Source organism: Elgaria multicarinata, chromosome 3 (assembly GCF_023053635.1).
Source record: "Elgaria multicarinata webbii isolate HBS135686 ecotype San Diego chromosome 3, rElgMul1.1.pri, whole genome shotgun sequence".
Classification (NCBI taxonomy): Eukaryota; Metazoa; Chordata; class Lepidosauria; order Squamata; family Anguidae; genus Elgaria; species Elgaria multicarinata.
The window spans coordinates 148,906,051-148,933,638 of record NC_086173.1 but is presented as its reverse complement, the minus strand read 5'-3'; the positions used below and the strand labels follow the sequence as shown (position 1 = coordinate 148,933,638).

Sequence of the window (27,588 nt, the reverse complement as noted above, 5' to 3'; positions counted from 1 at the left end):
TACAATGCTAACAAGCCGTGCAAGGGATTAAAGTCAGGCTGCCTTATGGTGTTACTAGGCAGGTCCGCAATTTCTGAGAGAGAAGCTTTGAACTAAGATTGCCCTCGCCCTCAAAAACAGAAAAGAGAGAGAGCAAGCTGTGAGAGTTAATGATCGCCTCCCCAAGAAAATCAAAGCCTAAATGAGGTTTGAAGAAAAGGACACTTCAAATAAATGCCTGCATGCCTATTTAAATAATTTTTATTTACAAATATCAGTCTATCCACTCCCACATCCTGGCTTCCCCAAGTAGATTTTCCTTCAAAAACTGTGGTTAGGTGCCAGCATGGGTGTCTCCATCTTTGTCTGCCTCCTCGTCACCTAAGATCGCAGCGCCTAGCACCTGCAGGTCATCCAGCACAGAAAAAAGGGACTCTGTGGGAAGAGGGAGAGAAAACGGTAAGCACATGCAGTGAGAAGGACCACAGGAAGATGCCAACAAGGAGAAGAGGTACTATCAGCCTGGAGCCTGCTGAGGGGAGGAGAAGGGCAAGACAAGAATCTGGGAAGGAAGAAAATGCAGGTTGCTTACCTGTAACTGTAGTTCTTCGAGTGGTCATCTATGCATTCACACATATGGGCTTTGCGCCTGCGCAGAGACCAGACCGGAACCTACTATAGCTGAGTGGAACGTTTTTGGCGGGAACCCCTCCCCCCATGCTACCGCGCATGTCCATGGGGTTCCCGCCCTTACCTCAGTTTACAGGAGTCCGACATTGTGCCCCCATAAACATGAGTGTAAATAAAGTAAAGTACATTCCACAAAAACAGTGTGTCATTTATAAGTCTCACACCACCAAGTGGGGATGGTGGGTGGGTTGTGTGAATGCATAGATGACCACTCGAAGAACTACAGTTACAGGTAAGCAACCTGCATTTCTTCTTCGTGGTCTCTATGCATCACACATATGGGTGAGTAGCAAGCTGACATACCTTTGGAGGTGGGTTGGTGCATCATCTGAAGATCTCTGAAAGCACTGTCCTCCCAAATGAGCAGTCCTGCCTCGCACGGGTGTCCAAACTGTAGTGCTTGACAAACGTGGATGGAGTGGACCACGTTGCGGCTCTACAGACGTCTGCCAAGGGAACACCTCTGGTGAAGGCCACCGATGTTGAAACAGCTCTGGTGGAATGAGCCGTCACAGGTTTCACTAACTCTAATTTAGAAATAGAGTAGGCCAATTCTATTGTCTCCACTATCCAGCGTGACAACCGCTGGCAAGAGACAGGGAGTCCCTTAGAAGGCTCCCCATAACAAATAAACAATTGCTTTGTTTTCCTTAAAGTCTCTGTTCTGTCTTTGTAAAAAGCAAGAGCCCTTCTTACATCGAGAGTATGCAAGGAAGACTCAAGAGGTGTAGTTGGATTAGGAAAGAAAGCAGGTAAAGTAATATGCTGGGACAGATGAAAAGTAGACACTACCTTAGGCAGGAAGGCTGGGTCTGTGCGTAGCACAACCTTATCCTTATGAAAGATAGTGTACGGGACATCTATCCTAAGAGCTTTGAGCTCACTTGCACGTCTTGCCGATGTGATGGCTACTAAAAAGACAGTCTTTAAAGTTAGAAGCCTAAGGTCTGTCGACGCCATGGGCTCAAAGGGCTTGCGTGTCAGTGCTTGCAGCACAACTGACAGGCTCCAAGGCGGCACGATACTTTTCACAGTCGGTATCGTGTTCTTCAGACCTCTTAGAAATTTCTTTGTTGTTGGATGGGTAAAAGGTGTAAACCCATCTATACCTTGATGAAAAGATGTAATCGCAGCAAGGTGAACCCTGATAGATGCGAGCTTAAGTCCCTGCTGGAATAGTGTCAATAAATAATTGAGGATGAAAGATAAGTGGCAAGATTCTGGTGTTTGATCTTGTCCTGAAGCAAAGTTCCGAAATCTTTGCCACTTTGCTGCATAAGTTTTCCTTGTGGAAGGCTTTAGTGCTGCCAATATAATGTGGTCCACAGTCAAAGTTCTAGTTCCAGAGGAGGAGTGGTTGTTATCCTCCATGCAGTCATCTTGAGGGTCGACAGATCTGCGTGTCGAACCCTGCCCTGGTGTCGAGACAGTAGCTTCGGTGTCGACGGGAGCCTGATGTAATCCCCTCTTGATAGCCGAAGGGCGTGAGCGAACCACGTCTGACGAGGCCACCACGGAGTGATGAGGATGCAATTGGAGTTGTCCATCTGGATCTTGGCTATCACCCTTGTCAATAGTGGGAAGGGAGGAAACATGTACAGGAGATTTCCTCTCCAAGTCCTGGTGAAAGCGTCTCCTAAAGATTGATCTCCTCTTCCTGCCCTGCTGCAATACTTGGCGCAAACTGTGTTGTCTTCGGTAGCGAAGACATCGACAGCAGGGTGGCCCCAGTACCGAAAAAGGCTTTCCCGCACCTCGGCGTCGAGTTCCCACTCGTGGTCGACATGGAAGGACCTGCTGAGGGAGTCCGCAATAACGTTGTCCTTGCCGGCTACATGGATCGCCGTCAGGTAAGTCCTTCTCTTTATGCACCAGTTCCGTATCCTGAGTGCAGACCGGTTCAGAGGGTGTGATCTTGTTCCACCCTGCCTGTTGATGTATGCCACCACGGTAGTATTGTCCGTCGCGATCAAGACATTCTTGCCCTCGATCAACTGTGCAAATGCTCTTATTGCATTTTCTACAGCCATGAGTTCGAGGTGATTGATGTGCTGTTCTCTCTGTGATCGAGGCCAACGACCCTGAGAGGTTAAAGAGCTGCAATGGGCTCCCCATCCTTCTAAAGATGCATCCGTCGTGATCGTTACCGAAGGCGCGTCTTGTTGGAATGGAACGCCTTCGAGAAGAGTCGACATCGAGAACCACCATCTCAGAGATGCCCTCACTTGCTTCGGTATCGAAAGGTAAGTCCGTCGAGCATTGTGCCTGAGATCGAAAGTCCTCAAAAACCAGGCCTGCAATATCCTCATTCTGAGTCTTGCAAATCTTATGACTGCCGTAGTAGCTGCCATCAATCCTAACAGTCTCTGAATTGTCCATGCCGAAACCTTTCGGCGGCTCTCGGTATCGATGGCTAACTGCTGTAAGGTGTTCGCCCTGGTTGACGGTAAGTATGCCCTCCCGTCTCGAGAGGATAGAGTTACCCCTATGAAGTCCAATCTCTGCTGTGGAGTCAAAATGGACTTTTCGTGGTTGACCCACAGCCCCAACGAGTCCAACAGGTTGAGGGTGGTTAGTATATCCGACTGGAGCGCCTCGCTGCTGTCCGCTACGAGAAGCCAATCGTCCAGGTACGGATACACGTAAATGCCTTTCTGCCTTAGGTGGGCGCATACCACCGCCATAACCTTCGTGAAGACCCTCGGCGCCGTGGCCAATCCGAACGGAAGAACGGTGAACTGGTACTGGGACGCTCCGATCGAAAACCGAAGGTAAGCTTGATGCGACTTCCTGATGGAAATGTGGAAGTACGCATCCTTCAGATCCACCACTGCAAACCACACTCCTTTCTGTAGAAGCTGCAGAATTGAAGTAACCGTTGTCATACGGAACTTCCTCGGGGTGATGAACTTGTTCAGTTGTCTTAAGTCCATGATCGGTCGAAGACCTCCATCTTTCTTCGGGACCGTGAAGTAACGAGAGAAAAATCCCTGATTGAGTTCCTCTGCAGGTACGGGAGAGATGGCTCCCTTCGATAGTAAGGTCTGTACCTCGAGCAGCAGAGGAGGGGATGGAGTCGTTACTTTCACGCCGGAAAAAGGAGGGAGGGCATCGAGCTCGATGGCATAGCCCGAGTTGATGATAGTGAGCACCCAGGAGTCTGTTGTAATTGACTCCCATTGATGGTACTGGGGTGCTAAGCGGTTCGCAAAAGGGAGTGGATCTGGATCTAAGGAGTCAAACCCGCTGTTTCTTGCTGAAGTCGGGTTGCCTCTTGTCATGTTGGTATCTGCCCTGGTAAGGCCTCTTCCTCTGCAGCTGTTGTTGTTGCTGCCGAGGTTGCGGCTGGTATTGGGGCCGATGCTGTTGCTGCTGCATCGGAGGTCTCCATTTTCTAGAACGGTATTGAGGTTGCGAGGGAAAAGTAAACCCCATCTTTTTAGCAGTCGTCCGAGCTTTATAGATGGAGTCCAGCGTGTCATCGGTCTTGCTGTTAAATAGACCTTCTCCATCAAACGGCATATTTTCTATCCTGGCCTTAGTCTCGTTGGTTAGATTTGAGGATCTAAGCCAGGCATGCCTTCTTAACGATATGGCCCCCATCATCGATTTTGAGTGGCAGTCCACCTGGTGTCGAGCGGTGGACAACTGCTGCCGTGCTATACCCGTTGCTTCATTTTGAAGAACTCTTGCCACCTCTCTTTTATCCTCTGGGAGGTGATCACACAGATTACCAATCTTCTCCCAAAGAAAAAGTTGATAACGGGCCATAGTTGCTTCATAGGCTGATGCCCTGATGCCCAAGGAGGATGACGAATAGACTCTTCTGCCCGTCATGTCTAGCTTTCTCCCCTCTCTATCCACTGGAGCAGAATGTGCTTTCTGGGACTGGCCCTGTGCTGACTCAACCACTATTGAGTTCGGTTTAGGGTGCTGAACTAAAAATTGTGCACCCTCTTCCTGCACTTTATACAGAGTCTCTAGGCGTTTTGATGTTGCCTGCGTCGACGTCGGTGTCTTCCAAGTCAACTGCGCTGCCTGCTTTAGCGCGTGAGGGAGAGGGATCGCTATCCTCTGGTTCGTGGTAGTCTGGAACACATCGTAGATACGATCTACCACAGCCTCATTAGCTTCCTGGGTCTCTATCCCCAATGCTCTAGACATTCGCAAAATATGGTCCGAGAACCTAACCATGTCGTCTGATGGGGAGGAAGGGTCTCTATCTTGGACCTCATCCTCCGGTGACGGAAAAGAAGGAGCGGCCGACACACCCGATTCCGAGTCCGAAGGATAATGTTCCTCGGGTGATGATACGGTGACTAAATGTAAATCATCCGTCGATACCGCAGGAATCGCCACAGTCGACGCCGACGGTTGTTGTCGAGGCGTCGATACCGATGATCTTTGAGGCGCTGGTGATGGAGGCAAAGGAAAGCGACACACCCTAGTTGTAGGCGGGGGAAGAGCATAGTAATCCTCCCGCGGATACTGTTGTTCCTGAAAATACCTTTGGGGGCGGTATCCCTCCCATTGGTATTCGTCACCCCTCGCCTGAGGTTCAGAGTAGTGAGAGGTTGCCTCCCAATCACGGCGTGGTGTTAGCCTTGGAGATGGCAACAATGGAAGTTCTCGCGGTCGAGGGGGCTGGTGAGAAGACGCTGCCGACATCGAATCCCTCAGTTCGCCTTCTGAGAGGCTAGGCGGACGAGTCGGTACCGCTGGTAACGAATGTGGTCTCGATACCGAGGGTGGTCTCGACATCGAGGCGGCAGATACCAAGGGCAGTTTCGATACCGAGGCAGTGGGAGCAGCGGGAGGAGTAGATTGACTCCTGACCGGCTCTACTGGAGGAGGCGATGCTAAGGAGGTTCTCTCCGCATCCCTCTTTCTCTTCTTTTTCTTCTTCTTCTCAGTCTCAGAAGAAGGAATTGGAGTTCTGGCTTTTTTAGAGTCCTTTTTAGCCTTTGAACTCAAGAATGACCGACCAGGCGTGAGGGGTATCTCAGCCCTATGAGCTCTGGTCTGCACTTCAGTGCTTTGGTCTGATGATTTGACCGGTGCGGTCTTAGTAAGTGCCGTCTTATGAGTCACGGACTTATGAGCCGCAGTCTTCTCCATTGTCGGGGCCTCAGCGGCCTTGAGAGCCTTCTCCCAAAGAACCGAGCGGAGTCGGTCTGCTCGATGTTTCCTGGTCTGTTTTGTAAAGGCCATACAATGATGGCAGGTCTCGACAACGTGCCCTTCACCTAAGCACAATATGCAAAGGGAGTGTCCGTCCGATGGAGGGAGCTTAGCCCCGCACTTTACGCACTTTCTAAACGGTGCTTTTAGTGCCATACAGGCCTCAAGCGACGAAGTCGCTGAGGAAAATCTAAACTACAAAAACTATTATTTTTTTTTTTTTTTTTTCTATATAGGATAGATAAAGGAGAAGAAAAAACGCCGAAGCGAGAAAAGAAGAGAAAGAATTAGAGTAAAAGAGAGATTTTTAAGACACAAACGCTAAGAGGTTGGTTCTATGGTCTATGCACGATGGCGGACGACGAAGAACTGAGGTAAGGGCGGGAACCCCATGGACATGCGCGGTAGCATGGGGGGAGGGGTTCCCGCCAAAAACGTTCCACTCAGCTATAGTAGGTTCCGGTCTGGTCTCTGCGCAGGCGCAAAGCCCATATGTGTGATGCATAGAGACCATGAAGAAGAACCAGAATGCTAGCATAAGAGGAAATAGTAAGAATGGCAAGGAGGTGTGGGCAGGGAGACGGCTCCCCTGCCAAGTGTAGGTTGTATGGGAGTAGCAAGGGATTCTGGGAGGAGGATTCTATACCTTTAGTGGGAGGCTTAGTCTCCGTCTTCCCAGCAGACTCGGTTGGGCACCGGACCACTGCCAATCGATTCTGCCGATGCTGGGCCATGAGCCCTTCCTGCCTCAAGGTGGCCTGTGCAAGGAAGGAGAGACAAAGCTTGATGCACGCAAGGGTCAACAATGAGACAGCCGCCCCACTCGCTCCGCGTACATACCATCAGCAGGTTCTTGTCCCTCTCAAGCTCCCGCAGATGTCCTTCAAGGCGTTCAATTTCTTGCTGTGTTGCAGATTCTTGCATCTTGGCCAGCTCCTCGCTGCGAGCTTTGTCTCTCGCTGCCTGTCGCTCGGCCTGGCGTAGGGCAACCACTGCAGAGACACATGTCAGGATGAGAGAGCACCGGAAAACGTGCACAAAAGTGGTGGGCAGGAGGCAGAGCTAGGAGTGAAGAAGGCTGAGGCCCAGGTTGATCCGTACGGTCTACTGTGATGGTACGGGTCAAACTGCGTTGGGTAAGGCTGTGGCACAGTGGTAGAAAACCAGCTTCGCATGTAGAAAGTTCCAGGTTCAATCCCTGGCATCCCCAGGTAGAGCTCAGAAGGAATCCTGCCTGGAACCCTGGAGAACTGCTGCCAGCTAATAACTGACAATATTTTTAAACATTTGTATCCCGCCCTATATCACTGGGATCTCAGGGCGGCGTACAGATAAAATCAGAACAATGTAAACATAAATAATACACACAGCTAAAAACGTATTAAATCATTAACAAATTAAAACCAGTAGAGCCATATGGACCAATGGTCTGATCCAATAAGGCAGCTTCCTCTGTTTTGATGACTGGCAGCGACTCCCAGATGTCAGGCCGGGCCTTGCCCAGACCTGCTGCTGGGCGTCTTTTTCACATTGAAATACAAGAGGCTGAACCCGAGATCTTCTACATAAAAGTTTATGCTCTACCACTGAGTTGCAGTCCTCCGTGCTGACTCCTTAGAGTGAAGCAGGTACCAGAGCTTGAGCAACACACTGGGAAAAAGGCACTTTTTGGATTTTTCTACCCGTCACCAAAATATCTTGGGCTTCCCAGGCGTTGTGCTGCTCACCTGCCTTGGTGTGCTCCCTGCGTGCTTCGTTGAGCCTTTTTTCCATTTCTGACAGATCCTTGCGCAGCTGCGTTTCAACTTCGGTTACCTTCTCCTGCAGGGCTATGAAGAAAGGTTATTAGCCATGGCTAAAGGCAAGCTGGAAAAAGTGCAGAGAAGGGCAATTAAAATGATGAAGGGGCTGGAGCATCTCCCCTATGAGGGAAGGTTACAACAGCTGGGATTGTTCAGCTTGGGAACTGCTTGCCCGCTTCTGCTGTGCTAAACGATCCTGGGAGAAAAGAGCTAGTGGCAGCAATATAGCAGAATTAATACGTTAATGGGTCAAGACAATTTATATCCTTGGTAATGTAAATCAAAAAGGTCATCAAATCCAATGATCAACTGGCAACAAGAAGAATTTACCTAACCAATTTTGAAGGCAGAAAGCGGGAAAAGAAAGAAGCTGGCCACAAGAGGGACTTCAAATTGATAAAAAGAATATTTTGAGTCTCAGGTGATGACTGGTTTAAACTAGGTCCTTCTGGCTCTGCAACCCAAACTTTCCTTGTTAGGCCAAGAAAATAAAGTTTTTGTAAGGTCCTGGTTTTCCGTCTTACCACACTTCAAGGAAAGGAGGAACCGATCCAATATTCAAACCAGCAATCTTTCAGACCAGAAGCAAGAACCTTGTCCCTAGAAACCAATGAGGCTCATCTACAGGCATGGAATCCGATACCTTGTATGCACAAGGTGTCAGTGGTACAATGACCCGGGAATTATGCATTCCCTTAACCGTTTTGTGGTTAAGCAGCATGGTTTAGCATGCTGCCTGAACCAGGCCAGTGTCTACGTCACTCCAACTCATATTCACTTCCTAGGTATACAGACTATCCCTATGTATGTGTCTGTGTGTTGTAACTGGGGTCCAGCAGTTTCGTTGTTGTTTTTCTGGTAGCCGTACAGGAAAAAACTAAAAAGCTAGAACCGATGCTCATGCCTCGCCCCTAAAGCTCATCGTTCTTTCGCCAGAAAGGGTATCTGCGCATGCCCTGCCATACCTCTGTCATACTCCTCTCTTAACTGCCCCAGCTCCTGCCTCAAAGTCTCTGCAGCCTCCTCACTCCTCCGCAGCTCACTGGATGCGGCCTCCAGCTGCCTCTCCGCAGCCTCCTGCTGTTGTCTCAGGGCCTGCTCTGCCGCTGCCTTCACTCCGAGGGCCTCCTGCAGGCTCTGCAAGGCCTCCCTCATTTCCTTGAGGTCTGACTCCGCTGTGTGGGAGAGGGGACAGTCAATACATAGGGCAGCACACAGCAAACCAATACCCCCCCCTCCTCCCCAGTCAGCTCCCCAGAGGTGTGAACTATGGACAGAAAAAGAAGGCTCAGCTGAGGTAAATTTGTCTAACATGAGACGTATCAGAAGAAGTCGGTTAACGAATGTCCTTGCTAGAAGGCGGCTGAAGAGAACTGAGGGAATAGGCGGGAACCCGTGGACATGCGTAGTGGACGGTGGGGGAGGGGTTCCCGCCAAAACTACTCAGCTTTAGAAGTTCCGATTCGTGCTCCGCGCAGGCGCAGAGCCCATATGTGTGATGCACAGAGACCACGATGAAGAAGCTGTGCCCCACGCCAAACTTTGCGTGTCATCAGTGAGAGAGTGGAGCCTTGCTGTGCCTGGCCTGTACTATTTCAGACTAAACATGGATTAAACATGAATTAATTCTCCTCCATGCCACACGAAATTCCCTGCGCATAGAAAACAAGCATGTCAGGCAGAAAAGGCTAAAAACCGGTCTTCCTCAGCTTGCTAGCTTTCTGTGTGCAGGGAATTTTGTATCATATGGAGGAGAATTCATTCACCCATGCCACAACCTACATTCTAAAGTGACGCAGAAACCGCTTCGCTGCCTCGGTGAGAACTAGGCCCAAAGTCGGTCACCTCTTTCTCTCGCGTCAGCCACCTTCTTCTCTATGAATTGAGCCCCGCGTTTAAGCTCCGCTGAGAGGTGGTCCCGTTCTTCGTGCAGCATCTGCAACTCAGCTTGCAGGTCTTCGTAAGATGGCTGAATCCTGTGGGGAGAAGCGGCCAGAGAGGTCTGAAGTCCAGCAGTAACCCTGTAAACGGTGCAGAACTGGAATGATGGTGGGGAGGGGGGGGAAGGCAAACTCTCCCCCACCAGGCCTCCCACAGGCTGGGTGTCATCACACTCCCCTCCCCACAGCCCATTTTGCCTTTCTCTGGGCAGACAGAGGCATGGAGAAAAGGACTTCGTTGACGCTGGATGGAGCAGCTGCTCTTTCTAGAACCAGCTGAGGCCCTGGCTTTGCATGATGCGTGTCGTCCCCATGGGGGGATTTTTCACAGTGCCGGCTGAGTGCCCGCTCCCTTACTTCATGGAGGAACCAAAGGAGGTTCGGTGGGCCAGATGTGGCTGGACTAAACCCGCATGATGGAGTTTGCCACATCTCTGCTGTACATATTGTGCTTGTGTCTTTGCAACATTTATTTATTATTATATCCCTTTTTTCCTCCAAGGAGCCCAAGGTGGTGCACATAATCTTCTTCTCCATTTTTATCCTCACAACAACAACCCTGTCAGGTAGGTCGGGCTGAGAGGCTGTGACTGGCCCAAAGTCACCCAGTGAGTTTCCATAGCTGAGTGAGGACTAGAACCCGGATCTCCTGACTCCTAGTCCAACACTTTAGGACCAGGTAAAGAAGAATGCATCTGTTGACTGGACCGTACTCACACCTTGGCTTCCAGCTCTATCCTACAATGCCTTTGTACAAGAACCCAGCTTTCTCTCTCTCTTACGTAACCCACTGCATGCTGGAATCCACTGTAAGGGGAGCCCTAACTGGAAGCAGAGCTATCCAAAGGATCAAGTGTTGAATTTTGACTGGAGCTCAAATGTCACTTCAGCCTCTGACCTGGTTCGCACAATCATCATAGCCCACTGTAGCTTATTTAAGCCACAATTAGGTACAGCACCCATGAGCACCAGATTGCCTATTCAAGCCCCAGCTGCTTCCGAACCTGGTTGGCATGGCTTGTTGGAGGTAGGGACCAACCCTCCAATACCCATGGCCTGTTGTAGGGTTTTGGAGGTTTTTCCCCCCATACAACAATCCATGTCACTTGGGTTTGGATGACAAGACAAACCATGGCAAACAACCCCGTCCACCCCCAATTGGGGGTTGAATATTCAAAACAGCTGCTGGCAAGCACAGCAACCCACCATGGCTTAAATAAGCCATGCTGAGTTGCAGTGATCATGCGAACCAGCCCATTGAGTCAGTGGATGGCCATGGACAATGTCCCATCTTCTAGTCTCAATTCCTGCATGTAAAGCAGGAATCAGTCATCTGTACCTCCCAGCTTTGTTGTAAAGAGCAATTGGCAGAACTTTGCAAACCATTCTGTCCTTTAAGGAGGAAAAATAAGTAATTAACAATTCCTCAACCGTCCTACCTTTCAGCCTGTTCCCAGATTAGAGTTTTGAACTTACTTCTCCTGGTCTGATCTCACAGTGCTAGGTTTCTCCACTTGCTGAAGTTTAGCTAGTGCTACTTTCTGGCACACCAGACCTAGAAGATAAAAAGGTTCAGTTGTCTACTGAAAGGAATGTAAGTCTCCTTTAAAAAAAACACACAATAAAAGATTCTACCTAGGCAAGAAGAAACTCACTTTAGAAGGTGGCTGCTTATACACATATTCTACCAACTGGAAACTGCTCAGCCATACACACACACTCTCTCTCTGTGTGTTGGTAGAAACATGTTGTCTTAACTCAGGTGCCTGCATGATTATGGTCATGCCACAGAGTGCAGAACAACACTTAATGCAGAACCCAAAGCTTGTACAGAATTCCAAAAATCTGAACTTTTAATTAAAAACAACAACATAGCACACCAAGTTTCTTGTCCTTAAAGGGGGGGGGGAGGCAGAAAAGGAAGAGGTGACTGACCTCATTTGGGCTCACCCCTCCAACCGGTTTCAGCCTCACTCACCAAAATTACCCCAAGGGAATGCAGCCCTTGACTGAAAAAAAGTGCCCTGCCCTGAATCCTTGAGTGCCAGTACAGAGGTAAGTTCATGCTCTGCAGTGGAGAGCCGAAGTAAAAGTGCTCAAAACAAGTACGTGGATTAAGGTATGTAAATAATTCTGGGGTGGGTTTTTGGCAAAGGATTCAGGCATGCTTCGTGCTGAATCCCACTTTTTTTTAAAAAAAAAAAAAGTTTTGCATTCTTTGGCAATGAACCCTGCTAGAAGTGATAGGAGGAGCAGGACAGGTGGGCGAGATGCTGAAGAGAGGCTAAACAAGGGAGATTGATGGAACACTACAAACGTGTATCTCTTTTATACCAGTATAGCTATCACGGCATTCCCCAAAGGATTCTGGGAACTGGGGAAGCTCGCTTTGCCCGGTTCCCAGAAGGAAAGAGAACAAATGCTCAGCCCTGTCCATCAGCCAAATAGCCACCATCTGCCATTGAAGCAAGAACACCAGCAAGAGAAGGTCTGGCTGCATTTAAATGTCCGCTTACAGCTCACCACCTTGTTCTGGCCTTGAAACATGGATCTCCCTTCTCCTCCCACTGCCCTTCCTTTGTGTGCCTTGTCTTTTTACTTTCTAAACTGGAGAGCGGGGCCTGACTGACGTGAGCCATGTTGGAAGACAATAATTGTCTGAAAAGCAGGATACATAGCCAGCAAATAAATAAATAAATAAATAAATAAATAAATAAATAAATAAAATTGCAACTTGGCAAAGCTGCCAAGACCTCTACTCAAAAGTCCCTACTGTTTAAGAGTGACCATATGGAAAGGAGGACAGGGCTCCTGTATCTTTCACAGTGGTATAGAAAAGGGAATTTCTGCATGCAGCACCTGGTGAAATTCCCTTTTCTACACAACTGTTAAAGTTGCAGGAGCCCTGTCCTCCTTTCCATATGGTCACCCTACTACCGTTGCTCATAGAATTACAAATTACTGGATAGAGGGAATGACTTTTAACAGCCTAGTTTAACAGCCTTGCGTGTGCGTTTATTCTGGGAAGAGAGTCCCACCACGAAGTTCAATGAGGCGTACTCAAAAGTGTGCGCAGGATTACAATGGTGGGCTAAAATTCAGACAGCCATGGCAGCCCATATGAAAAAAAATGGGCTCGGGGGTGGAATCCTATGCAAAGTTACTTGAAAATAAGCCCCACCGAACTTAGTGGGACTGACTTCTACTTAAATATGCACAGCACAGGATAGAATTGTTAATCTGGGGATGTAGATATGCCATCAGAGGGAAAAAGAGAGGGAAGGGAGAGGAGATGGGTTTGTCTAGGAATAATGCGAAGAATGTCTGGTATGTTGGGAGGGAACATTACATCAATTGAGCAACAGCTAGCACGCAAAGGAACGTGTTTTACTCACTGTGAAACACATTATCTTATTCGATAAATAAAGTATAAATGAAATTGTCCCTGACTAAATGAGCATTTGTTTTGTGCTTATAAAACTCCGCACACATTTTTAAAAAATAACCCATGAAAGACGTATAGACTGTCTACCCTGGGCGCTACACTCTTCATTAAACCAGGAGAGCAAAAATGTGCTTAAAAACAGCACAAAGGGGGTGCAATGTATAGGCAACTTACCTTCAGTACACAAATAAGAGTAACTGGGCCTGGCTTGGGATGACATAGGCCATATATGTCAAGAAATACTTTTGTAAGCCGCCGTGAGAGCCTTTTTTGGCTGAATGGCGGCATAAAAATCCTTAAATAAATAAAATAAAAATAAAAAAAATATAAAAATATCAAGGTTCGTGTGAAGTGGGGGAGATTGCTTTATGCCCATATTGCCTAAAGGGTTTGCACACTTACCTTGGATGGTGTCGACCCTCTTGGCTGCAAAAGCGACTCGGTTTCCCAGTCCCCCCAGGCGTGACACGGCTGCCTTCCATGCTTCTTCCTGTTCTACCAGCTGCTCTCTTAGCCTGCGGAACAGAAGACACAGGGTCTCAATAAGGACTATACCACGAGGAGCAAACATGTCTAGGTAAGAGTCAACCTAGAGCCGGGCTTTGTAAAACTAGTGAGCACGAAGATTTCCGTAAGTCACAGAGGTGTCAAACGTAAGGCCCCAGGGCCGTCTCAGCACCCGTACTACATTCCGCAAAGACAGCACCTTAGAAGAGGCAATCTGCAAGGTTGCCTTTTTTTAAAATAGGAACTTATATTTAAAATCAAGCTTTGCTAACGTGTTGTGCGATTAATTGGGAAGGACTTTTTAGTTGATCAATCTAACTCAGTGGGTGTTGAATCCCTTTCATCCTGAGGGATGAATTCCATTTTGGAGAAACTCTTGTGGGCCATATTGCACTGGTGGGCAGGGGAGAAGGCAAAATGGGTAGAGCCAAAATACCCATTATTATTATTATTATTGTTATTGTTATTATTATTATATTTATTTGTATAGAGCGTCTCTCTACACACAGGAAAAATCCCAGTCTAACCGAGGCTTTCATCCTCGCAGTATTCCCACGATCACGACACACTCCTTTACACATGACCATGTGATTTTGAATTGAAAACTTCCCTTCTCGGAAATGCCCCATTATGTTTAATGGGACTCCGCCATCTAGTGGCTGAGAGATCCTGCAATATCCCAGATCACACTACATTATCTGTTGTTGTTTTAAAAAGCAAGTTTCCCCGGGGAAAGTGCAGGAGACATCCTGGATGTTGATGTGTAAAGCACCTGCAAACCTCCATGAGTGGCCAATAGAGCGTGCAATAAATTGCTTGTTTAGAAAAGCTCTTTGCCTTAGGTGAAGCTATGGATCCGATGCTTGGTATCTGCTGGGTGCGGGAAGGGAGCATGGCCTTCTGGGGAGTCCCAGAGGGCCAGAATGGGACACCAGGAGGACTGGATTTGGCCCCCAGGCCTGAAATTCTGAACCTCTGATTGAACAGCTCCAGCGTCAGGGGCCCTGAACATAATACAGACGTTACAGCAATTCTGCCCAGAGGGACAAAGAAGAGATAGGTGAGAAGGGACAGGGACAGACCTGTCAACAAGCAGTAAAATGGTGTAGGAAAGAGTTTGGTGCCAGTCCAGGAGACAGTGAGATGGGGTGGTTCATGAAAGAGACATTGGGCCTGTTCAGACAACACGCTAAGCGATGTTAGGCCACTAACCCTTTTGCAGCAAATCGTCAGTGAGCGTGCTCAAACCACGGTTATGTACCTAGTTTGGAAATTTCAATTAGTTCAAAATATGGCAGCCAGGTTGGATACCGGTACATCTGGGGTGAGCATATTACCCCAACATTAAAATCACTCCACTGGCTGCCAATTAGTTTCCAGGCGAAGTACAAAGTGTTGGTCATTACCTTTAAAGCCCTATATGGTTTGGGTCCAGGTTATCTGCGGGATCAACTTCCTTCATACAATCCGACCTTCACACTCAGGTCCTCTGGGGAGAACTTACTTCAGTCAGCCAAAATTAGGCTGACAACTGTTAACCAGAGGACCTTTTCTTCTGTCGCCCCCAGACTAGAACGGCCTGCCGGAGGAGATTTGTCAACTTAACTCTCCAAGTTTAAGACAACTATAAAAAACTAGCCTATTCCGGCAGGACTACCCAGATGAATTTTAAACCAATAATTTTAAGATGTCTTGTTATTTTGATATTGTATTGGTTTTATATGCTCTTTTAATTAATTTTATGTATTTGATTTGTACTAATGTTGTTCCCTGCCTCAATCCAAAGGGAGAGGCGGGTAAGAAATAATTATATATGATGATGATGATGATGTAGTCACCATGGTTAGGAATGGTTCACATGACACACTAAGTCATGATTCACAAAACACACACACTAAGCCATAAAGTTTAACTCAAAATGCTTAACCACTGTCTAAACATGTCGTCTGAACAAGGTCATTGAGGAAAAAGTTATCCTTGGGAAAAAGGGAAAAAAAGAGATTTGACCCAAAGAGATGGGAAGGTTGTTCAGGAAGAGGCAATGACAGCGATGAAATGATGAAGTGAAGCAAAGCTTTGTGCAGAACTGGAGGCCAGCCCTCCATTCTTGCCTTGTCGCTCCCCATTACCTGCTGACAAAATCCCACAGTCCTCGAAGGGCATTTTCCCCAGCCTCGGCCCTCTGTCGCAGATTCTGTGCTTGCTCGTTTGAGCGCAATGCCTCGGCCTGCAGAGTCTGGAAGGGAGAAGAAAACTCCGAGTGAATGCCACTTCCTGAACAGGCTGGGCCCAAAAGCCCGTTCCAATGAACTCACCACTTCAGAATCAAGAATCATGTAAGAGAAAGGCTTTTTATCCTGTTGCAGAAACTAGGTCGGGAGTAAAAGATGGAGCCCTCCTCAACCTAGCCTCCATTTGGACCGGGAGTGACACTCTCCATCCAAGGCAGACAACCTCAGTAGGTTTATTCCATCTCCCTGAAGAGATTCTAGGTCTGGGGTGTACAAGAACAGATCACCTTGTTTCTCACTCGTTCCACATTCACTTCCGCAGTCTTGTCCTCTAGGCTGTGGAACAAAAGCGCCACCTTCTGTTCTCTAGAGTCCACTTCTTCTTCTAGGTCTTTTACCTACAGGCAGATAAAGCCCGACATAACGCTGGTGAACTTTTGTATAGCACTCTCAATTGTTCAAAGTGCTTCACAGGCAATACTTTTCTAGCTACACTGGCTACCAGTCCCTTTCCGGGCCTAATTCAAAGTGCTGGTATTAACATTCAAAGCTCAAAACGGCTTGGGTCCAGGTTGCCTGAAGGATTGTCTCCTCCCTTTCTGGACCCTAAGGTCATCTTCAAGTGCCCTTCTCTGGGAGCTCCTGTCAAAAGAAGTGAAGCAGGTGGCGATCAGGAAAAGGGCCTTTTCTGCCGTGGCACCCTACTTATAGAATGGCAGCTATGTTGTGCTCTTTCCAGCGCCAGCTGAAGACCTTTTTATGTTCCCAGGCATTTTTAGCATTCCAGTTTTTAGCTGTGCTGTTTTAAATCTGCTATTGCATTTTGAATCTATGCAACTGCTGCTAGTTTTTTTGTTTGTTTTTACTGTGATTGCATTTTTGTACTGCAGTTTTAAGCCATTATATTTTATATTGTATTTTATGCTGTATTTTGAGGTTTGAATTTTTGTGAACCGCCCAGACAGCTTCATCTATTGGGCGGTATAGAAATGTAATAAATAAACAAATAAATAAAATTATCGGCATGTAATCCTTATAACCACCCTGTAAGGGAAGTCAGTATTATTATCTTTCATATTTCAGAACGGGGTGGGGCGGGGCTGAGAAAGAGAGAGAGAGAGCAACTTGCCAAGACCGCCTAGCAAAGTCGTGACAGAGAAAAGATTTCAACTGGGAACTTCTTGATTCACAGCTCAACCTCTACACCAACTCTAATCTGTGTATATTTCCAGTTTCATCCTTGCATTGACCCATGGGCCCCACATCCTTCCCATGGAGACAGTGCTTTCGTCTTTCCACCTAGCTAGAGTTTGACTACAACTTCCATCATTATGGACTATTGGCCATGCTGGCGGGGGCTGCTGGGAACTGTAATCCAAAAACATATAGATGATTAGATTCCCGCCCCTGAATTACATCCTTTCACAGAGAGTCTTCCCCACCACACATCGCCCCCCATTCTATTCCAAGAGAATCCAGATACCCTTTCTGTAATTCCCCTCTGCAGAACCCAGGAGTCCTGGATCACAATCCTTAGGCTCTACCTGGGATAGACACCCCTGGTTCTCTTGGGAAAACACCTGTAAGCCACCCAGAGGATATGTTTTGATGGGCAGCCATCTACACCTAATAAATCAAATCAAACTAAACAAAGAATCCATAAAGCCCTGTGGGATTAAGGAACTCCATTTTCAGAAAACCCAGGAGTTTCAGCTTTCAGCTTTTATCTCTATATAAGCACATACCTTCCTTTCTAGCAGTTTAGAGGCATCCCTGTGGCTAATCTCCTGAGATTTCAGCTGCACCAGCAGAGAAAAGACTTTCTCCCGCCACCGGGTCAGCAGGCCCTGATGTTTCTGCAATGACTCAGGCTGAAGAGGGTCCCAGAGTTGCACCTGAGAAGATTAAAATATGAAACCTAGGCACTCAGCATCACTTACTCCTTGCAGTTCCTCTGGAAGTTACTGGAGATACAAGGAGGAGCAAACGTGCAACTTGTGAGAGATGGAAAAGACTGAGGTTTAGTTCTCAGAAATAACAGATCAAGAGATAAACCTGTGTCTGGGCCATATTGCTTCAGATCGCAGGTGAGGGCTCAGAAGATAGAATATTCCCCCAAGGGAAAAATATCCCCGCACATGGAAAACTAGCACATCAAGGAGAAAGCTGGGCTAGAACATTTCTCCCCAGCATCTTAGTTTTCTTAGTGAGAGATTTGTGTGCAGGGGTGGAGGGCATTCGCCTCATGCAAGCCCTCCTCTGCAGTCTGAAATGGCACAGTCAAGATGCAGGTTTACCACCTCATTTGCTCTTTGTGCAAGCTAGGCCCGAGTCTAAGTGCAGGATTAAAATATTGAATTGTAATCACTTTACCCCATGGAACCCCTTGGAATTGTAGCTCTGTCAGAGAACAACATTTTTCAAAGTTTACAGGGAGCTACAGTGGTTAAAAGGATTTTAAATCAGTTTTAGTTGAGAGCGTAAACATAACCAAAGAGCCATTTTCTGTTCCGATTCCCCAAACAGAGGAAATGCAAAAAAAGAAAAGAAAAAAGGTACTTCTTTTAATGATCCAGTGATTGTAAGGGACAGACCTCCAAATAGCATTGATCTATTTCTTGTTCATGCTCTCTTAGCTTCCCTGGCCTGCAGTAATCCAGCCGCTACTGTGAGGAGAACGAGAGACACACTGGGAGGCAAGCAGGCAGGTGTGAGCTTGGAGGCCTAACTAGAGAGCGCATCAGCTAGAGCGTCTTTCCAAAGTATGCTATGCCACTCTAGCGACTGCACTCCGTGGTCCGGCTTCCAAACTTGCATGGGCATTGGGCACCCACCTTCCATTTAATATCCCTCCTCCCCTCCGTACCCCAAGGCCAAAAGAGGGTGAGAGAGAGCAAAAGAGAGATCTTCAAGTGGACACTGCAAGAACTGGAGAAAGAGAAACCTGGAGGCAGGTAGCCACATGGCTCGTGTCTATGGGTCAAAACAGCTATTTGACATTCATATGAAGCATGGGATGCTTCAGAACCCCTCAAAACTCCCATGGAGAAAGAGAGAGAAGGAAGGAAGGAAGCAAGGAAGGCATAAACTTACACCAAAAGTTGTTAGCTTTTCAAATTAACTTTTATGACCCCAGCCTTGCCCATCACTGGCTCTGGTCCCTGACAGATTACCCCTAAGGGAATGCAAGCCTCAACAGAAAAAAAAGTCCAACAAAGAAGATACCTTCATTAGTTTGTAATAATCTGTTCTTGTTCATCTGTTCTTAGAAACTAACAGATAGGGATGTCCGTAGTTTGAAAATCGGGCCCTTTTCGGGCCCAATGGATTCCCACTGCCTGGCTGGCTTAGCTTGCATTGACGGGCTGAGCCAGGGGGTTCTCCAGAACGTTTTTTGGCTCGGATTTTATTTCCGTAAATAGAAATTTACACAAATTGCAGGTGCAATTGGCGTAAATTTCAGCCGTAAGGGCTTAATTTGCACAGATTCTGGCCACAATTTGCACAAATTTCTATTTGAAAACAAACAAACAAACTGGAAAATCAAATCTGGCCAGGTTGCGAGGAAGCGAGCCAAAGTTCGGGGGCTCGTGCTAATCAAAATCCAGTGAGCTTCATTTCACCCCCAACCTCCAGATGGATACCTCAGAAATCCCTAGCAATAGTAGCCTTACTGGTCCCACTAATTTTTATCCTCGGGAAACAGCACCCCCTAGCTTGCTCAAAGGAAATTACCTTCTTGCTGAGCTCTGTCTCCTGTAGGGTCAGGATATCACTGAGGGAAGTGAGACGAACCTGCAGAAACTCAGCAGTGATTTTCAAGGCATCCTTCTCATCTTCCAGTTGCTGAAACAGGAGGGAAACGGACTTGCTATGCACTGGAGGGAAGGTGGGAAACTACTGCATACCCATAAATCCATGCAAAAGGAAAAGAGCCCAGCTGTTTGAGTGTGTGCATCCTTTTCTTTCCAAGTCTCACCTGAACTCTACTTATCAGATGCTCCTGCTCAGAGCTGGGCTGCCTTGATGTCTGCTCCCCAACATAGGTCTTCAGCTGCAGCACCAAAGCATTCTGGGAAGCCAGCTCTGCCTCAGCCACGCTGGAGGAGAGAAACCAGAAGTTTGCCTTCAGCAAAGCCTGGAGAGAAGCCCTATCTCAGCCTTCCTCAACCTGGGGCGCTCCAGATGTGTTGGACTACAACTCCCAGAATGCCCCAGCCAGCTCTGCTGGCTGTGGCATTCTGGGAAATGCAGTCCAACACATCTGGAGTGCCCCAGGTTGAGGAAGGCTGCCCTATCTGTTCTTGGGGGAGGGGGGATTCAAGAAAGGAGCCTGGAGGAACAAATCATACCTGAGCTGGTTCTGGAGAGCATCATTCTTCTCTCTTAATTCGACAGCCTCCTTATGCTGAGCTTCCAAATCTCCTTGGAGCGCACACAGCTGTTGCTTCAGGGAGGTCACTTCAGCCTGGTGGACTTCAGAGATCCTAGATAACTGTGGGAAGACAGGGACGGGCTGGAGTCTTGGCCCACACTTCTTTTTGTATAGCACAATGAATTGCATTGCTCCCCTAGCCAGGGGTCTGCCATGGGGTCTTTTTCTTTCTGCAGCTCTTCTAAATAATCTTGTCTCCCAGAATGCTCCTTGTGACAAAATGGTATTTTGCATTATTGTTTATATTTGTTGTTGGATTTGATGTGGCTAATTCTTCTCAGGAAACGGTAAGTAAGTGGGAAGGGGGAGTTAGAATGGTGAGCAGTGTGAATGGTGTTGTCTGATTGGTTGGTTGATTTTAAAGAGAGAGAGAGAGAAAGGGGGAGTGAGAGACAGTTTGGCAGTTAGTTAGAGAGTTAGGAGTTACTGAGGGTTGGAGTGAGTTGGGTTTTAGTAGAGGCTTGCATCAGGATAGGATTAGGAAAGTGGGGTTATAGGATTTGGAGGTAGTTATTATTCCCTTATGTGTGCAACTCAAAACAAACTTAAAAGTGTCTTTTAAGGAATAAAGTACAGCCTTATTTTGTTATTCCAACCCCATCGGCTCAGTCTTATGCGTTACTCCAGTTGGACAATACACACTCACACGCAAATAAATGATTAAAAGGTTTCTTGTTCCCTCGTTCTTTTAAAGGATAAAGAATAGGGGGTGGCAGCGAAGGAGAGGTTTAAACAGACGCCACAGAGGCTGGTGGCGCCACACTCCTCTTCCAGCACTTACCTCTGTCTGGTGCTCTTTGAGGGCCACCCATCGGCTCTCCTGACCCCTCACCTCCTGCCTCTTCCGCTCAGCGTCTGCCTCTTCGAGCACCCCCTGCAGCTCTCCCCGGGCCAGTCCCATTTCTTGCCCGTGCCTTGCCTTGGTCTCCTCTAGCTGCTCCCTCAGAGAATCGGCTTCCAACCGACTCCGACTCCTCAGCTCCTCCAGCTCTTCCCTCAGAGCCTCCGTTTCCACTTTGCTGCTCCTCCTGACCCCTTCCAGCTCTGTTTTCAAGGCGGCAACCTCGGCCAGGCTCTGACTTTGGAGCTCTGTCAGTTCTCCTTGGAGGCAGGAGAGGGCATTCTCCCGAACGGCCGCTGCTGCCTTCTGCTGGACGGAGGCAACCCGCAGGGCAGCAAGCTCGGCCTCCAGTCGCTGGATCTCGTGCAGCTGGTGGGAGATGATCTCTGCCTGTTGAGACACGACGAGCGTGTGACGCGCATTTGAGGGCTCCGCTTCTCGATCCAGGGACCTGGGAGGGAAGGGGAGAGAAAGGTGTCAAAAGGTCCTCCCATCTCCAGAGGATACCGTTCTTGGACCTCTTCATTACAGAGTCCAGGCAGTGGACTCCAGCGTGTTTCCCCTCTAAGAGGCACATCGACCAAGGAAAGCCATCAGTGGGCAGGTCACAGATTAACGTCCACTATCTATCGCAGGTGTGCGGAATGAGTGGTAGTGTTGAACTGCAACTCCCATCAGCCCAAGCCAGCACAGCCAATGGAGAGGAACGATAGGAGTTGCAGTCCAGTAACATCTTGAGGGCCGTACATTCCTCAACCCTGATGCAGAGTCATCCCCAGGCAAATAGGGAAGAGCACCATAGAGATACAGTCAAAGTGCAACGCAAGAGTACAACATGCTTAAGGGGAGCTGTTCTGAGTTCTCATTGCACTCTCAGTTCTTCAACTGAGCGCTACAGGCTCAAGGTATGGGGAGACTGTTGAGGTCCAAAATTTATCCACAGATTAGTTACAGCCCTGGTGGACTTGGCCTTGGCATAAAGCCATGACAGGTGCTGGTGACTCATGAAGAATCTGGAAAGGTCACAGATAAGAAGTGAAGATTCAGCTAATTGAATAACTGGACAATTGCACAAGTCATGTAGATATGAAAATGTATAGAAAGAATTGTAATTTTAATCATGTCTGAACTCGGAGAGGTACGTGTCGTGATATGCTGTGTTGTGTATGAAGAAACTGAATGTACTGGAAAACGCTGTTTTATACCTCAGTAAAGTTTTGTACTGAAGTGAGACTCTGGTGTGAGTATTTCTTTGAACAAAGTTTTTCTAAACTCTGCTACGTTGAGATTCCCAACAGAGACAGGGAGAAGTTTGCCTCCCTCTCTCATAATACTAGAACCAGGGGGTCATCCCATGAAGCTGAATGGTGGGAGGCTCCAGGCAGATACAAGGAAGTACTTCCCTACAGTGCAAAGTTAAATTATGAAATTTGCTACCACAAGATGCTGTGATGGCTACCAGTTGTCACTTTTTTGGTGCCAGTCTAAAACGTTCCCCTAATGTCAGGCATTTTATAGAATCATAGAACAGTAGAGTTGGAAGGGGCCTATAAGGCCACTGATTCCAACACCCTACTCAATGCAGGAATCCACCTTAAAGCATCCCTGCCAGATGGCTGTCAATTTATGGTTTTTAATGGGTCCTGGGATTTCTTAATTTTGATTGTTAAAATTATTTATATGTGTGTGTATATTTGTTTGTAAATGGGATTTATATTATGTTACAATATCGTATTTTTACAGTTTTTAATCTTAGTAAATCTCCCAGAAGGACTTGGATATTAGGCGGTATAGAAATGTAATAAATGACATGAAATGAAATTTGGATGGCTTTAAAAGCGGTTTGGACAAATTCCTGGAGGATAAATGGCGTGTGGTGCAGAGCGGTAAAGCAGCAGTTTCTGCAGCTGAAACTCTCCCCACGGCCTGAGTTCGATCCCAGCGGAAGCTGGTTTCAGGCAGCCGGCTCAGGTCGACTCAGCCTTCCATCCTCCCGAGGTCGGTAAAATGAGTACCCAGTTAGCTGGGGGAAAGCACCATGTACATTGATGGTGCTATATAAATAATTAATAACAATAATAATAATAATAAAGGTAATAATGGCTGGGGAAGGCAACGGCAAACCACCCCGCTATAAGGCCTGCCAAGAAAACGTTAGCGAAAGCTGGCGTCCCTCCAAGAGTCAGTAATGACTCAGTGCTTGCACAAGAGGTTCCTTTCCTTTTCCTAAATGGCTACTAGTCATGACTGCTATATGTTACCACTACTATCAGAGGCAGTACGGCAATGTACACCATTTGTTGGGGAACATCACAGGGAGGGTGCTATTGTCTTCATGTCCTACTTGTGGGCTTCCCACAGGCAGTTGGTTGGCCACTGTGTGAACAGAATGTTAAACTAGATTGATCAATTGGTCTGTGTTAGCATGGCTCTTATAGCGTAGTGCATTATTCAAGTTTTTAAAAAAATCTCTCTACACCTCTGACTATGCAGGGCTAAACGGCTAAGAAAAAAATGAATGAATTACAGGACCATTCACCTGGGTCTGCTTCCAGTTTCTTCTGACTGATCTCCCTTTGTGGCCAATCTATAGAGTTCATCCTTCAATTGCTGGTTTTCTCGCTTGAGTTCAGCTGCCTCCCAGTTAGGGAGAGTTGTGGCACTCCAGGGTACTGCTGTAGGCACTGGTAGAGGAGGTGTTGACCGGCTCTTGAAATGTGAAGGCGGGATCAATCTCCTTGGTTCTAGGGAAGACACAACAACTGAACAGTCCTGAAGACGTCATCACCTTACACTAGGATTGCCAAGTGACCAGAAGAAGGATGCCTTGGCTTGATCTTGTGCATTTAACAGCAGCAGAAATCTACAGGTGAAGCTTTTCATTGGACATATTATCTCTTGACAATATTTTGCAGATCAAGCTGCTCTTAGAGGCTTCAGAGAACAGCTGAAAAACTGGCAAGCTTTCCTTATGCTAAAATGGACCATGCCATTCCCAGCCAGCATGATGAGAGTTATACTCCAACACCGTTGGAGGGCACCAGGTTGGGGAAGGCTAGATTAAGAACTGACAAGGTATGTCCTGGTCCTTAGTCAGTAACCTAGCAGATGCATTTGTACTAACTGCAGTTTATGAGAAATCTTCAAAGGTACCCTCATCGTTACACTATTAGTCCAATCGAAAAGCTACCAGGGCTTAGATAACTGTAGTTATGCTATTTCTGAAACACATACCCTCAGCTCTGCAAATAAACAGAAAATAATATTAATGTCAGTGTATATGGGAGTGAGGTAGTACGTTTGCTCTCTCCTTTTTACCTGTTGGCCTTGGAGCTCTGAACGCAGCAGGAGGGTCCAGCTGCTTGTCTGCATCTTTCCTTCTGTCCATGGTTCCAAGTCACAATCCTTCAAAATACATAGAAAATGTTTATTTATATCTACTGGATGAATTCAGATTTGCATCCCCTTCCCTTGTTCTAAAACAGCAGATCCACAACATTCCATAGAATAATAAAAGAGGATTAGAATAATGGCTCTCTGAGGTTCCACTGCAGGGGTGGGCAGCTTGTGGTCCTCCAGATGTTGTTGGACTGCATCTCCCATCAGCCTTAGCCAGCATCACCAATGGGGATTTGCAGACCAACATCTGGAGGGCCACAAATTGGGCACCCCGTTTTAAGAGTAATAATACAGCAACATACGAAAGTGGCGAGTCAGTATATAAAAGACATCTGAGAAATAAATAAAAAATACTCTACGATGATACACACCGCTTTTGATTGCTTTATGTAGTCAACGTGGCCACTCTTTAGTACAGGGGAGGGCAAGCTCCGGCCTCCGGCCTAATCCAGCTCACACTGGCACCCAGGGAAGTCCTACTCCTGGGGAGAGAGGAATCCCCATGCTATCTCCAATCTAAGATACCAAAGGGATTCCCCTTTGTGCAGCTCATCCTCCATCAGAGGGCACAATGGGGAATCCCATCGTTATGTCCAATCAGAGATCAGCTGGGGATTCCCTGGCACCTCTTGGTTGGGGCTGGCAGGTCTTTAGTCCCAGCTGAGTCCTGATGGGGATGGAGCAGTCTGACTTGGCCGGGGCCTGCAGGAGTTTAGAACCTATTTCCAGCCTATTATCATCAACACAGGACCTGTTCACTCTCTGCAGGTTGTCCACCAGAACACTTGTGTTTAACGAAAGAGGCAAAAGCCAGGAAGCCAAATGCATCATTAGATCTCTCTGACTGCCACATAGGCAAGTCCTAGGAGATGCAATGAAATTCTTAGCCTTCTAAGGCAGAGTTGTGGAAATTCTCAATATTGGTTGACCCTCCCCGTCACTGCTTACCCCTTAATTTTCTAGTCCTGCATTGATCTAGCCTTCCGTTCACTGGTGAGTCCTGGCTAATCCTTTGTACTAGGGTGACCATATGAAAAGGAGGACAGGGCTCCTGTATCTTTAACAGTCGTATTGAAAAGTAAATTTCAGCAGATATCATTTGTATATAAGGGGAACCTGGTGAAATTTCCTCTTCACCACAGCAGTTAAAGCTACAGGTGCCCTGCCCTCTTTTAAATCTGGCCACTCTAGTATAGCTCCTGCAGCTTTAACTGGTGTGATGAAGAGGGAATTTCACCAGGTTCTCCATATATACAAATGACACCTGCTGAAATTCTTTTCTGTACTACTGTTAAAGATACAGGAGCCCTGTCCTCCTTTTCATATGGTCACCCTACTTTGTACTCCAGAACCACCTGCTCTTTCATGAGAGAAAAATGGCATCCCTAATGCCCCTCTGCCTAGCCTAGGGTGGTCATCTTTTTCCCCTGGTAGGGCTCCTGTGCATTTCACAGCTGCCTGGCACGAGGGACGTGAGCAGGTGAAACTTCTGAACTTCTAACAACATGGGAAAGGGGGGAAACACCTCCTTTGGGCCAACCTCTGCTTGTCACAATTCTTAAAGGCACAGGAGCCCTGCCAGGCAAGAAAGTTGGCAACCTTTATAAACAACCCCCGCCCCACTGACATCGGCTTCGTTATCATCCATTGCTCCCCTCGCTTTCTTTTTATCGGCTGTCTGCAGGAACCCCATTTCCCCTGATTAGCTGCTCCCGAGATCCCGGTTTCTTCTCATTGGTTAACTCCCAGGACCCGCCTCGCGCTAATTCGCCCCCCCCCCACAGCGCCCCCATCCCCGAAGCTCGACCAACGGTCACTAACGTTCCATCAACCGACAGGAGTCCAAACCGCTCATGCGCGCGGCGCGATTTTGCCAGGCATCGGAAAGCAGTCGGGGCTCCTGAGGAAGCGAGTGCTGTAGCCACGCCTACCCGCGAGCGCTTCACCAATCAGAAGGGAAAGGAGGCACAGATAGACAGCGCGAGATGGGCGGGACCACAAAAGAAAGCTGAAGGGGAAGTGGATCGACCACGCCCCTTCAACCACCCAATCAGACGCCTCCATAATTAAGTGACAGGGCTGTTGTGGAAGACTGGCTGACCGTTGCGCTTAAACCAATGTTGGGAGGCAGCTTGGGGCAGAGCTGTAGGAGTTGGTCACCGGCCAGAGGAGGCCGCACGATGCTTTAGCGCTCTTCCTCTTGCTGCTGTTGCCACCGCCTCTGGCACGTGATCCACTCAATGGCTGAGTTCCGACGACACGCTAATCAACGGTTGTTTCCCATTCTGTTCCTATTACCTCCCCACAGTTGATTAGCGTGTCGTCGGAACTCAGCCAATCTTTTTCTCCAAGCTGACGGAGCAGCTGTCGGAGCTTTGTGTTAGGCGAAACGCCCTTCTCCGTTTCTAAGCAACCACGGCTAATATCCCGGATAGAAGAGACCGTCTCCCTCCCTCCTCCCTGCCCCAACTCCTGAAACCTCGCAACTAGTCGGGGAGCGCGAAGGAGGAGAACACGCCCCCTTTCTAAACCACCCAATCAGGCAGCTGCATGAGTGGCTCGAGCGCCTTTATGAACATTCCAAAAGCTCTTTATCGGCCTCTGCATCGAACCCTGCAAGCTCGGGGGTTTTCTCGGCTCGGCCGGTCATTGACCTTCAGGCGTAGCAAGTTTGTTTTTTATTCTTTGCAGCTCCTCAAAGGTCGAAAACCCCTTTCTGGAATGCGTCCAATCCGGTCCTCGGCTCCCTTATCTTCATCCTGTCAAACGTTGCAATTTTACCTTCCATCGCAATGGATTTGGGTTGTTAATGTGCATTTCTTTCTGCCGGAGGCTGGGTGCGTTTAACAGTTTTGCACCAAGTCAGTCCTGAGACAAACTTCAGGAGGTGAAGTTTGCCCCGTCGCTGCATCTCTGGGTAATATAATGCCTGCCTGCAACACAGCTCCTAAACCAGGGGTGGACAGCAGCTCCCATCAGTCGTGATGGATGATGGGAGTTGTAGTCTAACAATATCTTTGTTTAAGCCATCCCTTCTTTAAACAAAGGGACTCTATCCTGAGGAGTCAACAGTAGGAGCTGTCCTTTGGACATTTTTGACACATATCCACGGCAATTTTATTAATTAATTTATTTATT

General features: G+C 47.7%; 1 protein-coding gene and 1 long non-coding RNA gene across 6 annotated transcripts; one reads left to right on the top strand and one right to left on the bottom strand.

The window, feature by feature from the left end:
* Positions 1–229: 229 nt before the first annotated feature.
* CCHCR1 (coiled-coil alpha-helical rod protein 1) lies at positions 230–26,351 on the bottom strand. Of its 4 annotated transcripts, none has more exons than XM_063122292.1 (18): positions 26,272–26,351; positions 24,370–24,456; positions 23,591–23,795; positions 20,992–21,502; positions 20,128–20,270; positions 19,755–19,875; positions 19,511–19,621; positions 17,521–17,670; positions 16,063–16,173; positions 15,674–15,780; positions 13,440–13,552; positions 11,069–11,147; positions 9,498–9,628; positions 8,618–8,827; positions 7,578–7,679; positions 6,691–6,842; positions 6,497–6,608; positions 230–414 (listed from the first exon to the last, which is right to left on the bottom strand). In XM_063122292.1, the coding sequence occupies exons 2-18, from the start codon at positions 24,437–24,439 to the stop codon at positions 314–316; spliced, it is 2,529 nt and encodes an 842-aa protein (XP_062978362.1). In that variant the 5' UTR covers positions 24,440–24,456; positions 26,272–26,351; the 3' UTR covers positions 230–313. The 4 variants fall into 4 exon arrangements, with proteins under 4 accessions (XP_062978362.1, XP_062978366.1, XP_062978364.1 ...); XM_063122296.1 differs by having other exon boundaries at positions 21,043–21,502; XM_063122294.1 differs by having other exon boundaries at positions 26,287–26,338.
* Positions 2,736–6,122, top strand: LOC134395993 (uncharacterized). 2 transcript variants are annotated; one of them, XR_010025241.1, is made up of 3 exons: positions 2,736–2,912; positions 3,333–3,440; positions 6,087–6,122. It is a non-coding gene; the product is annotated as an uncharacterized LOC134395993 (long non-coding RNA). The 2 variants fall into 2 exon arrangements; XR_010025240.1 differs by lacking the exon at positions 6,087–6,122 and adding an exon at positions 3,525–3,717.
* Positions 26,352–27,588: the final 1,237 nt, after the last annotated feature.